Below are 16,279 nucleotides of genomic sequence, written 5' to 3'. Positions count from 1 at the left end.
GAATCTGGTCCTTCCATAACCGGTGCCTCCTTTCCGGAAACAGAACCAAATTCGAAAGTTGGAGCTTTATCATTTTTCAATGAGGATTTGTTACCAGCGATGGTTCCGATGGCTTGCTCATTGGAGACACCCGCAATCCCTCCACCATGTTATCGACACAAGCAGATTCTGTGTGCTTCCCCTTATCACAGTCCTTGTCAATATGCCCGTAGCAGCTACATTTCGAGCATATCAGATGAAGATGCTCATATTTCACATCATAAATTTCATCGTCCACTCCAATCTTTGTAATCACAGGTTGATCCAAATTTATTTGAACACAATCCCTCGCATACTTGCTCCTTTTCGCTGACTTTGTAGCTAAGTCCACACGGATTGATGTTCTAATGGTAGCCGTTATCCGACGCATCTTCCTCATCATAATACCATATCCGAATCCACACCAATGTCGATCCGAAGAAATTCTCAAAGGGCTTGAAGAAGGTGCTCCATGGTTTGACGGTGACATAGCTATCCGTAAATCATCCATGGCCCCACTAACAGAACCTGATCAAGATCTTTTAAAAGATCAAACTTCACCAAGAAGTAGCCAGACTCAACATCTAAAATTTCATAGCCACCCTTGGTTATCCAAACACTTTTAAAGTGATGGCGATATAGCTAAACCGCTTCCCAAGAACCATAAGGTTCGGTTCACGCTGCACGAACCTCTAGCATAAATCGGACCCAAGGGATACCAGACTCCCCGTTCCTTGCTGTAATAGTCACCATCTTATTACCCACCAAAGATTTCGTGACCCTCAAAGCCCTGAAACAGTAGAACCAATAACTTTGTCCCTAAATAAGGTCTTCGAAGATATCTCACCATTCAATCCTACATTCCCCGTACCAATACCCTTACCCCCCTCCACAACACCAGAAATACCCAACCCCCACTCTCTCCTTTATTCCTTGAATAATACTAGGGAACTAATAAGGGATCAGCCAACTCCTGCCAACCCTTATTGGGTTGGACTCCAAAGCCCACCACAAAAAAAAAAAAAATCATCCCCCACCACCCCATTTACCCTAATTATATTTCATTTGCCCTAATTTACCCTAATAACATTACCACTGTTGTTCCTCACCTCTCTATCTCTGTCCCGTCGCTCAAATTCCAGCAAACTGCGGCGCATCGCAGACCTCTTCCTCACGCCGTCAATGTTGTCCTCAACAACGCCGCTACGTGTCGTCATCTTCGCCTCCTAAATAGACGACATCACCACTACATTCGAGGATGCCGTCGTGGTCAACAACGCTTCTCATCCCTTCCATTCGCTGGTTCGGACTCGGGTCAACCTCGTCGGCATGGACTCATCGTCTTTCTAAGCTTGCGACGTCGTGAACACCCACCTCCAAGTTGCACCTTCTTTGTGCCGCTACCGTGCTCCTTGCAAGCAACGCCGCCGTTCGTCTCGAACCCTCCCCTACGTCGTGCATTTTGGACATCAACAACCACGAGAAGGATCTCCGGTAGTCACTGGCGGCCTCACGCCTAACCACGCCCTCCATCAATCCTAAGTCGGGCCTTCTAACACCTCTTCTTGCCATTTCTTTTGACTTTTTGCTTGAATTTTTCAACGGCTTGAACTGGGTTTTCGGATGTTCCTTTACTGAGAAAATGGATGTTTCTTCGCATAGGATTTCACATGTTTCTTCCTATGTTAATGTTTTTCCTAGAATCGCTCATCGATGACTATCTGTTAGTTAACTGGTGTTTTCTTCTAAAATCTCCGAATGTTCTTTCGACAGAGTTTGGGATGTTTCTTTCAATATTTGTTAGATAAATTGTTTGTGACTTGTGTTAGTGAACTAAGAGCAACTTATTCAATGAAATCAATGAATAAATGGAAGAGATTAAATTGCGGAGCTATGGCTATCTTTTTTAGTTTTGACATTGGGTGCTTCAAAAAATAATTACAAAAAAACTTCTTTTTTATACTCTCAAATAACATCAATTCCGTCACAGAAACATCCAATCAATTGGAAAAAATAACATCCACTTAGTATACAAAAGAAACATTTACATAAGACTAACCAAATACAACCTACTTGAAGAAAAAAAAAACGTAATCATTAACGAGATGGAACTCTCAGAATGTAAAAGAAGATGGCACGATAACGGAACCATAAATCACGTTAATTACGTTTTTCGTGCGCGATAAATACTAAATCCTAATTTTTTAAAATAATCATTAATAACAATTATTTAAATTATAATTTACTAAAATAAATTAAAATTAATATAATTAATTTAGTTGTTTAAGTTGGCTGATTAAGAAGTTGGTTTCTATACTTTTCCTTATTCCTTCTTTCAATATCGCTAGATATCTCATTGTATCCCATCCTCAGGAAACCCCACTACCACTCCCTCCGCGCTCATCTCCCTCTTCCATATGTAAATAGTATGAATAGTGTGAACGTTTTTATCTTATAACATATTTTATTTGTTGACGAGATATTTAACAAAAATATGTTATTTATATCGATTCTGATTCGTCCGAACACTGGGAGGCCGAGTTTAAGCACTTCCGAGCAAGTCGTCAGCCGTGAGGAAGAGCTTTACGTCGGCCAAGATCAAACACCGCGGCGGAAATACCTGCAAAAGATACTCCGACGCTCAAGTTAGTAATAACCTCAGAAAAGAGAGATAGTGATTAAGTGAGTTTAGAGTAAAGGGTAAGAGACTGAGGGTGATAGAACCTGATCTCAGCCGAGACTATTAGTCCGGATTTATAGAGATTGTTTTACCGTTTTCATATGGATTAGTCCTAGTTTATAGGTTGGTTATGATATTCTGTTTAGGTGCTGTAAATCAGCTGAGCACGTTTCTTATTTTCAGCTGGGTGATGCTGCATTGGTCCTGATCATATGCCGAGCTTTTCGGACGGCTGATACGGGACCGAGCTTTATGATGCACGTGCCGAGCTTACTGTGCAACCGAGGATAAGGGTGACGTATCATAGCCCCCAAGCTTGCCTTGGTGTGGACAGGACTAAGGCGAGCTTTCGGACCAAGAATATCGCAATCCTCGGTTCTCGAGTTTTGTTTGTCGCCTATAGTCCTTGTAGCCCCCAAGCTCGGCTTAGTTCTGCTGGGAATGCAGAACGTTTGTAAATGGCTTCGAATTTTGCGCCATTGATATGATTGATGTGAAAACCGCTCCGCTTCTCTAGGCACCCCTGTCCATTGGATTTTGCAGTGGATTTAATGCCTCCCTCTTTTTTGCCACTTTGAATTAAATGTATAGGGTGAGTAACCGTTTCTTATGTTACTTGTACATTCTCTTTCTTTTCCAACTGCTGTATTGTGGGATTAAGGTCCTTTTCTTCTCCGTGTCTGAAAAATGAGCAAGCAAGGTCAGTGTTGATTCTTTTCTTCTTTTGTCTTCATCTTCTTGCCTTTTTTTCTTTCCTTGTTTCTGATGGAGAAATGTAATGTGGGTAGCTTGTATGACTGGGTTGACGTTAGAGTAAGGGAACATAAGTCCCAATTTGATGATGAAGAATCTGTGAAGCTATTGGGGTCGGATTTTTGGGTTAGGCCTGGTAGTAATATTAGGGTTGAGTTGTTACCTTGTGGTAAGGAGGATCGTGTTTGTGACCGACTAGATGATTGGTCTTATTTTTATATGTATAGTTGCCTTTTTACTGAATTGGGGGTGAAGCTTCCTTTCACTGAGTTTGAGTGTGGGGTTCTCTACTGGCTGAATTGTGCCCCGACGCAACTTCACCCTAACTCTTGGGGTTTAGTTCGGGCGTTTGAAGTATTGATGGAGCTGTTAGATCGTCCGCCATCTCTTAGGCTGTTTTTTTCTTTATTTCAGGCGAAAGGGGTGAATAGGGATTTGTGGGTGAATCTTAGTAGTTATCCTCGTCGGGCAGTGTTTGGTCTGTACAAATCCTCATTTAAGGATTTCAAATCGATGTTTGTTAAAGTTAGGAGTGTGCCTGAGGAGTTTCCTTTTTACCTGAACGAGCATTTGGTTGAAAGGTTTCCTTTGTTTTGGTGTGCCGAGCCTTACCAGGCCCTGGATGTAGATGATAGGTTACTGGAAGATGACATTGTTATGGATTTCTTGTTTATAAGTCTTTGGGTCCGAAGGGTTTGTTGTCAGTTGCCGAGATGTTGAAGTGGGATACCAATAGGCAAGCTGTTTACGATCATATAGGTAATTGTGTTTTGTTGTGTTTGCTTTTGTGTCTCTGTCTTTCTTTGTTTTATCTGAGTTGGTTGTTTGCAATGTTGCAGCTGAGAAGGCTCCTGCGATTACCACTGCCGGGTTGAAGTCTTATTTCAATCAGCGTAGGAAAAGCGAGAGAGAAGTTTCATCTAACGTGGGGAAAGGGCCTGCTGCTGTGGTGGCCCAATATGGTCCTGGGCCGAGGTCGAAGCGAAAGAGGGGACAAGGCAAAGGTAGCCTTGCTGAAGTGCTGGATGGTAAGGGAGAGTCATCACTAATACTACAAATGGTGGAGTCTGCTTATGAATCGCAGAAGAAGCTTCATGGGTATGATGAGGACGAGCATGGCAGATCTTTGTGGGCGAGGCTATATCCTTTTGGTGTCATGGCTGACGAGCTCTGCTGTTTTCCCGATGATATGAAGAGGATTGATGATGTTGGTCGAGCAGGTGTCAGTCGGTTTCTGCAGGTATAGGTTACTTTGTTGTTCTTTTTGAATTCTGGCTGGTGCTTATTTATTTACTTTCTTATTTTGTAGGTGATTGGCGCTCGCATTGTTGCTATTGGTCGATCTCAGGAACTTGCTTTAGAGCGGGAGGAAAAAGAGACTACTCGTGTTGAAGAGTTATCTGGAATTATCCAGAAAAAGGATGAAAAAATTGTTGAGCTGTCTTCCTCTATTGAGAAGAGAGAGCTTGAATTTGCTGAGGAGCGGAAACTGCACGAGGCTTCTTTGAAGAACACGAAGTCTGAGGTCGATCAGTTGTCTGCTCGGATCAAAGAGTTAGAGAGCGGGGTTTATGAGGCCTTTGCCCAAGGTTTCGATCGCGCTGTTTCTCAAGTCAAGGTGTTGTATCCCGAGGCTGATCCTTCAAAACTCGATGTTATGAAGGTTGTTGTTGATGGTGAACTTGTAGAAGATGAAGGTGCTGCTGGAAGTGAGAGTGAGGGATCCAGCATAGGCGATAAAATAGAGTAGTTTTTTAGCATTTGTCTTGTTAATGTTTGTTGGGTATTTTCGGAGCTTGTTGCTATTTTGTCTTTGAACTTTTTTCCTGAATGTTTAACAGTGATGTTCTGTGTTCTGAGTGTATAGCTCGGTTTGAAACAAATAGCTTTGATTAATGTGATATATATTTTGGTTAAACCATATTGGTGTGCCGTAATGAGAAAAACGACTGCTTTGTGTTTATTGATGGTGGTTGAAGCCATTCCTTGTTTGGTTGATCTATTGATTTAGAATAGTAGCAGCTTTAATGTATTGTTTTGATTATCCCTTAGGCTTCGCTCGAGATAACCTGTTTGTTGTATTTTGCACGTGCTTCTCCGAGTATTATTATCGGAATGTGCGCGTTGTTCTCCGAGTATTGAGCTCGGATTAAATTTAAATGTTCATTCGTTAGAATGCGTGGTAGGGACCAATGTAGAAAATGTTGGTGCGTACTTGTCCGAGTATTATGCTCGGCATGCGCATGTTGAATTCCGAGTATGAAGCTCGGATTAGTATGTTTGTTAGAAGAAATTTTGACTTGTTTTTGTGGTGGAGGTTTTCCGAGGAATGAGCTCGGATTGTGATGTTAGGGTTCCGAGGAGTATGCTCGGATTATTTGGAGTGTTTAATAACTGAAATGTATGTTAACTGTCAAAATGAGAATCGTTTTGATTGCTCATTAAGTTGTATGAGTACAATGATTCGTTGCGTCCGGCCTCGTTAAAACCCTCTCCGAGTAAAACCCATGTGTTCTGGGAGAAAACCTTCGGATGGGAAAAAGAGTACCATCATTCGCAAATTACAGATTATATCATGACTGATATTTCCTTAAGGAGGCGATGTTCCATGTTCCTGGAAGTTGATCTCTTTGAAGGGTTTCGAGCTTGTAAGCCCCCTTTCCGAGACTTTGGAGAACTCGGAAAGGCCCTTCCCAGTTTGCCACCAGCTTGCCATGTGCCGGAGGTTTCCGGGCTTCTTCTGTGCATCTGAGTACGAGGTCTCCATTGTTGAAAGTCCTGTGAACTACTTTTCTGTTGTGTCTTTGCTCTAGATATTGTTTTCTGGCTCGTTGCTTTATGGCGAAAATATCTCTTTCTTCTTCTACAAGGTCCAACTCGGCTGTCCGAGCTTGTAGGTTATTTGTTTCATCATAGAGCTCGGTCCTTAATGTTGGGACGCTGACCTCTACTGGGATAAGTGCCTCTGCGCCATATACCAGTTTGAAAGGAGTCTCTCCTGTGGTAGATTGAATGGTGGTATTGTAACTCCATAGAATTTCTGGAATGAGGTCGGCCCATTCTCCCTTAGCGTCGCCGAGCTTTTTCTTTAACCCCTGCAAGATAATTCTGTTAGCCGATTCAACTTGTCCGTTAGTTTGCGGGTGCTCTACTGAGCTGAAATGATGTTTGATGTTGAAGTTTGTTAGAAAGGTGGCGAGCTTATGATCTGTAAATTGTCTCCCGTTATCCGAGATTATCTCTCTTGGGATACCGTATCTGCATATGATATTTTTCCATAGAAAAGATCGCACTTTTTCTGCCGTTATGTGTGCTAGTGGTTGTGCCTCTATCCACTTAGAAAAATAATCTATTGAAACCAAAAGGAACTTTACCTGGCCTGGCGCTTTCGGGAAAGGTCCGAGGATATCTAATCCCCACCTGTCGAAAGGCCAGCTTACCTCTATGGTATGGAGTTCTTCGGCTGGGGTCTCCGAGAGGGTGGCATGCTTTTGACAATTATCACATGCCTTAACTTTGGAGATGCAGTCCCGTTTTATCGTCGGCCAATAATATCCTGTTCGCAAGATCTTTGCTGCTAATGCTCGGCCGCCGATATGGTTGCCGCAGACTCCTTCATGCGTTTCGGCCATAACATCCTCGGCTTCCTTATTGCTGATGCACTTGAGCAATGGTTGTGAATGTCCTCGTCTGTATAGAGTGTCTCCGAGCACTGTATAAAAGCTTGCTCTTCGTCGGAAGAGCGGCAAGTTCGGCTCGTCATTTGGTATAGTGCCTGTGTTGATGTAATTGAGAAAAGGTGTTCGCCAATCTGGGACCTGTGTAATACTCAGGATTGTATCCTGCTCAAAACTCGGTTTGTCAAGTGTTAGCTGGGACAGTGCCGATGTGTTTTCGGCTTGCCGAGTTGTGGCTAATTTAGATAACACATCGGCCCTGGTGTTTTGTTCTCGGTTTACATGAATAATATCAAATTCTTTAAATTTTGAAATTAGATCCTTTGTTATGAGCCAATATTTCTCTAACAAAGGATCTTTTACCTGGAATTCACCTTTTATTTGATGTACCACTAGTGAAGAGTCGCAGTAGGCTGTTATTCGAGGTATTTGTAGTTGTAGGGCGAGCTTTAGTCCAGCAAGTAGGGCTTCGTATTCCGCCTGATTGTTGCTTGCGTTGAAGCGGAACTGTAGTGATTGCTCGGCCACCACTTTGCTTCCCTCTTTGAGTAATATCCCAGCTTCACTGCCTTCTTTGTTGGACGCTCCATCTACATGTATGGTCCAACTGACTTCTGTATTATGTGTGTCATTGGTCATTTCTGATATAAAGTCGGCTAGCACCTGTGACTTCAGTGTTTTCCTTGATTCGTACTGAATGTCGAACTCGGAGAGCTCGACCGACCATTTTATTAGTCTGCCGGCGAGCTCGGGTCTGGTTAGTATCTGCCTTAATGGTTGGTCTGTTCGTACTATGATTGTGTGGCTCTAAAAATAGTGTCGCAATCTTCTTGCTGTTGTGATTAGTGCTAGCGCCAGTTGTTCTATCCTTGGGTACCGTGTTTCTGTTGGTTGTAGCACCCTACTGATGAAGTATACTGGGCTTTGGCTTCTTCCTGTTTCTGTTACTAAAACCGAGCTTATAGCATGGTTAGATACTGATAGGTATAAGTACAGCGGCTTACCTGTCTCTGGTCTTTGGAGGATTGGTGGTGATGTGAGGTGTTGTTTAAGTTCGGTAAAAGCGTTCTCACATTCGTCTGTCCAGTTGAACTTCTTGCCTTTAGAGAATGTCTGGAAAAAGTGATAAGATCGGTTTGCCACTGCAGGTAGGAAGCGTGACAGGGCAGCTATTCGTCCTGCAAGTTGTTGGACTTCCTTTACCGTTTTTGGGCTTGTCATGTTCAGTACGGCCTTGCATTTTTCTGGGTTGGCCTCGATGCCTCGAGATGTTAACATGAACCCAAGGAACTTCCCTCCTTGTACTCCGAACGCACATTTGTCTGGGTTGAGTCTCATGTTATATGTTCGGAGTTGCCTGAAGATTTCTACTAGGTCGTCACAATGCGACCCCTGCAAAGGTGTTTTTGCTACCATGTCATCTACATAGACCTCCATATTGCGGCCTATCTGTCGTTGGAATACCTTGTCCATTAGCCTTTGATACGTCGCACCTGCATTCTTTAGGCCAAAGGGCATTACCTTGTAACAAAAGTTTCCATGTTCTGTTATAAAAGCCGTTTTGCTTTGGTCTTCTGGGTGCATCAGAATCTGGTTATAGCCAGAGTATGCATCCATAAAACTCAAAGCTTTGAAACCAGAGGCATTATCAACTAATTTATCAATGCAAGGCAATGGGTATGCATCTTTAGAACAGGCTTTATTTAAGTTTGTAAAGTCGACGCACATGCGCCATTTACCTGAACTCTTCCTTACCATTACCACGTTGGACAACCATGTGGTGAAGCGAATCTCTCTGATAAAACCTGCATTGAGGAGCTTTTGGGTTTCTTCAAGTGCTGCTTGTCTTTTCTCCTCTCCGAGGTTCCTTTTCTTCTGTGCGACTGGTCGGATTGTTTTGTCGATTGCTAGCTTGTGGCAGATGACTTCGGGGTTTATTCCGGGCATGTCATCTGGTGTCCATGCGAAGAGGTCGGCGTTCTTACGCAGTGTTTGAATGAGTCTTGCTCGTTCTGCCCCTTCTAACGCTTCTCCAACATATGTGCATTGCTTCTCGTTTGCTGTTAGTGTTACTTGTTGAAGGTTGTCCATTGGCCGAGGTCTTTCGCCGAGGTCTTCCCTAGGGTCTAGGTCGGCTAGTGTTGTCGAGCTGGCGGACGTGTGAATTGCTTGAACTTGGGGCCGAGCTTCCTGCTTTGTTTGGACTGGTTTTAAACTAGCGTTGTAGCATTGCCGAGCTTCTCGATGATCGGCGTGTACTGTAGCGATCTTGTTTTCCTGCACTGGGAACTTGACACACAAGTGTAATGTGGACACCATTGCCCTGAATATATTCAAGGCAAGTCTCCCGAGTATAATATTGTAAGGGCTGTAACAGTTTACTATTAAGTATTGAATATCCATTGACTTTGACATAGGGATTTCTCCCATTGTGGTCTTTAGCCATATGTGTCCCATGATAGGGACTCTCTCTCCGGAGAACCCAATTAGCTCTCCAGAGGAAGGTCGTATTAATTTTTCAGATAATTTCATTTTTGTGAAGGTAGAGTAAAATAAAACATCAGCACTACTACCTGGATCTAATAATGTCTTTCTTACCAACAGTTCTCCGACTTGGATTGAAATCACCACGGGGTCGTCGAGGTTAGGGCTTGCCGATTTGAAATCTGCTTGGGTGAAGGATATTGGGGCATCTGGTTCTTTGTCCATCCTCGGTTGTATGGTTCCTTCGATTGCCAACATTGCTCTGTAGCTCCTTTTCCTGGCCGAGCTTGTTTCTCCTCCGCCTGCGAGTCCCCCTGATATATGGTTGATGACTCCTCTTGGCGGATCAGGCGTCGACTTCTTTTCTTTGTCGTCGGCCCTTGCTTGCTTATGCTCTATTCTGTCCAAATTTCCTCCTCTGCCCTTTCGGGTCTCGATATATTTGTCCAAGAGTCCTTGGCGTGCTAGCCTTTCCAGGAGATCTTTCGCGACAATGCAGTCATCCGTAGTGTGGCCGAATTTTCGGTGGAAAGCGCAATGCTTTGTCTTATCCACGAACCTTTGGTCCTGGTAGTTTCCTGCTCGGGCTGGTGGTTTTATGATTTTGGCGTTGAGGATTTCTCTGATAATGTTTTCTCTTCTGGTATTGAATCTGGTGTATGTGTTGTACTTTGAAGCAGGATTGGAGGGTTTCTTACTGTCCCTATTGACTGGCGATCTGAAAGTTCTTTCTTCGTCTCTTCGATTTGGTTGTTTGTCAGATTTTTGGGCTTCTCGAAGTTCTTCGATTTCCATTTGACCTGCCGCCCTTTCTCGGAACTCCTCCAGGGTCCTCGGCTTTGTTATGGCGATGGTCTCCCGGAATTTACCAGGTCTGAGTCCGGCTTTGAGGGCGTGCAGGTGAACAGCTGGGTCCAAGTCTTGGATCTCCATGGTGGCGTCAGCGAACCTGGTCAGGTAGTCTTTCAGGCTCTCATGCTGGCCTTGCTTGATGGTGCCGAGATAGTCCGATCCGTGCACGTAGATTCTTGACGCGGCAAAGTAATCGATGAATGATCTGGCAAGATCTTCAAAAGAGGAAATTGATCCCTCAGGGAGTTTGGAGAACCAGAGCAATGCAGCACCGTCGAGGTAGGTTGGGAATGCTCGGCAAAGGACGGGCTCGTTCTTAGGGCCGTTGAAAAACATCATTGACTGGAACTTCTTTATGTGGGCTCGGGGGTCGCCGAACCCTTTGTACGGTTCCAGTGCGGTCGGGAGAGTAAAGTTTTTCGGCATCTGATAATTTGTGATCTCCTCGGAGAAGGGGTTGTCGAGGGTGAGCTTCTCCTTTGGCGGGGCGATGTTCAAGGGATCTGTAGCACCTTGAGCCGAGTTTTTGGAGCTTTCTCCATTGTTCTGCGTAGACAACTCGGCTATTCTTCGTACTTCCGCCTGCAGCTCGGCGATTCGAGCTAGGAGGTCATCCTGTGAGAGTTGTGGGCTTTCCTTGTCAGCCATGTTCGAGGATCGGGAATCCTGCAAAATAGGGTAGAAGACTAAACAAAGAAAAAAGTGGGGTTAGATGTACTCCGGGCCCCACGGTGGGCGCCAAGTGATTCGTCCGAACACTGGGAGGCCGAGTTTAAGCACTTCCGAGCAAGTCGTCAGCCGTGAGGAAGAGCTTTACGTCGGCCAAGATCAAACACCGCGGCGGGAATACCTGCAAAAGATACTCCGACGCTCAAGTTAGTAATAATCTCAGAAAAGAGAGATAGTGATTAAGTGAGTTTAGAGTAAAGGGTAAGAGACTGAGGGTGATAGAACCTGATCTCAGCCGAGACTATTAGTCCGGATTTATAGAGATTGTTTTACCGTTTTCATATGGATTAGTCCTAGTTTATAGGTTGGTTATGATATTCTGTTTAGGTGCTGTAAATCAGCTGAGCACGTTTCTTATTTTCAGCTGGGTGATGCTGCATTGGTCCTGATCATATGCCGAGCTTTTCGGACGGCTGATACGGGACCGAGCTTTATGATGCACGTGCCGAGCTTACTGTGCAACCGAGGATAAGGGTGACGTATCAGATTCTATGTATGTATTTTTTATTTTTTTTTGCAACCAGTGTAAATAAAATAAGTAATAAAATATAAATATAAATATAAATATATATATATATATATATATATATATATATATATATATGAAATTTTAAATGATAACAATATAAAAAGCTTTAAATTTAATTTATGAATCAAGAACTAAAAGTTGAGAGTAAGAAACATGTGAGACCACCTATCCTTTTCCTAAATTAAATGCTTAATGTTACACATAATACTCTGTTTTCAAATAGGACGTTGGAATTCCGATTCCCGAGCACTGTGAAAGAAATGCCTTCCTCTTCGTACTTCTGATCAAGATTTCATATGCACTCAAATAGATTCATTTTCCCACCCTTTTAATAAACAGAAACGATCCTTTTCTCTATTTTTATTGCATGCATAACATTCTTTTAAGCATCAACAAATAAAAATGTATATAGTATATATACAAGAAAAACAAAAACTCTAGGGAAAAGTTTTTTTTTTTTTTGCATAACCAATATAGAACTAAAGGCTGAAAAGTTATTTTTACTTGAGGTATATTTTATCAAATAATTAATATGAAAAGAGAAATTTTCACTTAGCATTATTATTTGTTGTTGGTTGTACATGTTAACATTATTTAGTAGTCCTTCTCAATAAGTCCAAGCTTATAAAACAAGGGGCAGAATCGAGGATATAACTGTAAATTCAAAGAAATAACAGTGGCATTATCGACCACTTTCTCATTATATATATGCCTATATTCCACCTCACCCACTCAGACAAACTTAGAAAAAAGCAAACACTTTGATATACTTAAATTCCTTGGTCCTCCTCCTCCGATCCTCTCAACTCATCAAAATGGCGATGGCATTCAAGATGGTAACTCCTCCACTTCTTCTCTTCTCACTCATCTGCAATATTTCTTCAAGTTTTTTAATTTGTTTGGTTTATATAGGCGACAACAGGGATGTGGGTGACGGATGAGTGCAAGAACTCATTCATGGAGATGAAGTGGAAGAAGGTTCACAGATACATAGTGTTCAAGATCGATGAAGGCTCAAGGCTTGTCAAAGTCGACAAGGTCGGTGCTCCCGGCGAGGGCTATGCCGATCTTGCCGCTTCCTTGCCTAAAGACGACTGCAGATATGCCGTCTTCGACTTCGATTTTGTCACGGTTGATAACTGCCGCAAAAGCAAGATATTCTTCATTGCATGGTATGTGTTTATCAGAATGACGAATTTTAGAAGACCATCAAAATTTATTATTTTTAGTCATATTTAACTGATGGTTAAAAATAATAAATTGTGACAGTCTTCTAACATTTTTCTATCAAAAATTTGAATAATTATTAGACTCAATCTGATCTGACCTCACTTGAAATTCGTGCAGGTCGCCAACGGCATCAAGGATAAGAGCTAAGATTCTATATGCAACATCGAAGGATGGTCTGAGAAGAGCATTGGATGGAATCAGCTATGAGCTTCAGGCCACGGATCCAGCTGAGATGGGATTCGATGTAATTCAAGACAGGGCTAAATAAAATAAAGTATGCCCTTTTTTTCTTTTCTTTTTTATCTTTTTTCAGTCTGAAAATATGGGACTACTTTATGTTATGTCCCAAAGCTAATCAATTAATCCACCAATCTCACTCTCTTTTATTAAATCAAGCGGGTAAATTAAATTACAATTACTCCAAGCTAAGCCAATGACTGTGTGCCATGTGCCACCCCCTCCCTTCTTAGCTAGCTTTGAATCTGGGACCATTGTGAATAATAATGTGAGTGGGGGTGGCATCTAATTAATCTTCCATCTTTAGTGTCATGATATAATAATTGAGTTATTTATGTGTAAAATATGAGTGTCGGGTGTATGATGAGGACATCAAAACTTTGGCTGTAATCTCTTTTAATCATGAAACACAATTGTTCAATGGAAGGAATGCATTATTAGCATATAACTTTTGACAAGCAAAGTTTATGCCTTGCCACATATGTAATTAATGCTTTTGCATTCTTATATATATTCATCCTTATCCCTTAATTGTCACTTTGCTACTTTGGGTTTCTTAGTGTTTAGTCCACATTCCACAATGGTTGCTGCCTCTACTCATAGAGTGGGAGTAATATTTTTATGTATGACATATAATACGAATTTTAAATTAATTAATACTAATTAAGCATCCGTCGGAAACCCTTAATAAGTCAAATGTAGGTGTTAGATTAGATACATCTATGTATTAAATTTATTAATAAATGAATTGTTTTCTAGATTGAGCTTTTTTTCTACTTTTGACTTTAACCCCCCCCCCCCCCCTTTTTTCCCTTTTTTATTTTTGGGTAGCGAGAGGCAGAGGAAAAGAGGGGGGATTGTCTTTTTTATCTTTTGAACAGCCAACAAAATTGAAAGTATGTAATGCCGTGCGCAAATTTGTATCATTTGATTACCAATGTGGTTGTGTATATATATGTACCATCATAGTGAAATTTCTTGGAAATAATTATCGGAAGCTACTATGGTTTCATTCTTACTTTGTCTTTCTCAACATGCCAGGCATCTTATCTTATAAACTCAAATACAATTATGCTAAACATTCCATGAAAATGTTCGCACCACTAGTTAGTCATTAAATGATTAAATTTACGAAATTCAATTGGACCGAACTAACTTCAATTATTTGTTGTTATGTTGCCTAATAATTTCAATTACTGGTTGATAAAAACTCTGAAGAGTTATGGGTTGAAAATCTTCGATGATGATGCCATTATGCTTGAGTATGGCATATGATGACGACTTTTGAGAAGATATGAATGCATCATTTTTCATTTTCTATGAATGCGATGATAAATTAAGAATCTCTTGCAATGTTTAACCACAAGCCGTAGCGGTGTAGCCATTATTAATCTTCTCTCTAAAATTCATTTTCACTTTAATTTGTACACGCAACGAATGAAGATTCAATTATCCTAATTAAAAACACGATTGAGACACGTATTTATGTATAAGTAAAGTTGTGTCCAAAATATCCATTAAAAGCATCGCATTCTGGAAACAAATTAGTTACTCGAGTACGTAGTCTTCATGAAACATATATAGTAATTACGTACATGATATGACATGACATATTCCCAAACAAGTATTATTGGTTGGGATATAAATGTATGTATATGAAAAAATTTTCAGATAATTTTTACTGTTGATTTTAATTTACATATTATATATAATCTTTTATAATAAAAAATTAACGATTAAAATTTAAAATATTAATATTTCAAGAACACCTGAAATTCTTTCATATATATAGGTTTATAAGTAATTTTCATTTTAATTTTTTTAATGGTGTGTCGTTTTCGTGTTGCTGTGGACACATCGACTTGTGACCATATGAAATGAAAGCTTATCACCTATTCATATTTATCTTTTTAATTATTATTTGTTACAACCCCACCTCAACAACTCTCTTTTTTAAATTTTTGCTGATTATTCTTCTTAATAATGGTATCATCAGTGCTTGCCCCTTGATTGGAATCATTTGCCATAACAACCGAATCAAGTGACTAATAATCTAATAACCCAGTACCCACACATATATAGCTGACTTTTAATTACCAAAAAAATAAAGTAAAAAAAAAAACGACCTCTCGGAGTGTTGTTTATAACTTTAGGGTATACCGGCACGAAAATTTAACATGGCGATACATAGCTTTGTTATATTAACTATTCTTAATAGCGAAATGTGTGAAAAAAAAATTATTCCGATGGAATGCTCAATAAGGAATAATAATGAAGAGTGATACAGTAGTAAGTTAGTAACTCGTAAATGGTCAATGATTAATACTCAATCTGTTGTTTATTCATTATTATGTTTTGTAACAACCAAAAAAAATGTTTCACATTCTAATTTGCTCAATCAATGGCACGCAGGGGAAAATAACACATTAAAGAAACCTTTATCCCAGACTCAACTTTAGGCCATCCAAGTTATCAATAAAGAAGAATGCACCCAAGTCTCTGATATAACATAACAAAAATAACATATAAATAAATAATGATATTACATCATCAACAAAAATTTTTATTTTTGGTTAGTATTTAATCAGTAATAATTTATATTCATATTTATAGGAATTTTACACACAAAAAACATATAATTTAGTTTATATCTATATTTGTACTCGGTAACCTGATTAGTTCGATCACCGATTTCGATTCTGACAACTATAATTGGATCAACACTTGTCCGACCTCATAGAATCGTGAGCGACGCTATTATACAATGCAAGTTCTACTTTCTCGAATCAGTAACTAATTTCTGCAATCTCTCCAACTCATCTAAAAATGAGATCTCAATAATTTTTCTACCAAAAAAGAACGGATATCCACCATTAAAGGTGAAACTACTCTATCAACTTTACATTTATTACTATAAATACGTTGATATCTTCAGGTATACTTCGAACCCAATCTACTAAAAACCTGTCTAAAACCTATGTTAACTTAAGGGGAGTGCTAAGTAAACAATGACTATTTTGAATAACATGAACAATGCAACCACCAATTAAATAAAAATACACTACACCCTATGTTAACCCTAAAACCTAT

The 16,279-nt window shown here is 40.5% G+C and overlaps 1 protein-coding gene across 1 annotated transcript; it reads left to right on the top strand.

Moving 5' to 3' along the window:
- The first annotated feature begins 12,444 nt into the window (after nt 1–12,444).
- Nucleotides 12,445–13,720, top strand: LOC130966413 (actin-depolymerizing factor 5-like). The gene is made up of 3 exons (XM_057891212.1): nt 12,445–12,558; nt 12,635–12,894; nt 13,070–13,720. Exons 1-3 carry the CDS (start codon nt 12,538–12,540, stop codon nt 13,218–13,220), a joined length of 432 nt encoding a protein of 143 aa, XP_057747195.1. The 5' UTR covers nt 12,445–12,537; the 3' UTR covers nt 13,221–13,720.
- Nucleotides 13,721–16,279: the final 2,559 nt, after the last annotated feature.

This window comes from Arachis stenosperma, chromosome 3 (assembly GCF_014773155.1).
Source record: "Arachis stenosperma cultivar V10309 chromosome 3, arast.V10309.gnm1.PFL2, whole genome shotgun sequence".
Lineage (NCBI taxonomy): Eukaryota > Viridiplantae > Streptophyta > Magnoliopsida > Fabales > Fabaceae > Arachis > Arachis stenosperma.
Note: the sequence above shows the minus strand (reverse complement) of the source record. Positions and strands in the feature narration are given on the sequence as shown.

Bases quoted from the DNA above. Each gene is read 5' to 3' on its own strand.
- LOC130966413 (XM_057891212.1), top strand. From the start codon at position 12,538: ATGGCGATGGCATTCAAGATG. The intron at 12,559-12,634 runs GTAACTCCTCCA...TGGTTTATATAG, and splicing joins TGGCGATGGCATTCAAGATG to GCGACAACAGGGATGTGGGT. The intron at 12,895-13,069 runs GTATGTGTTTAT...AAATTCGTGCAG, and splicing joins AAGATATTCTTCATTGCATG to GTCGCCAACGGCATCAAGGA.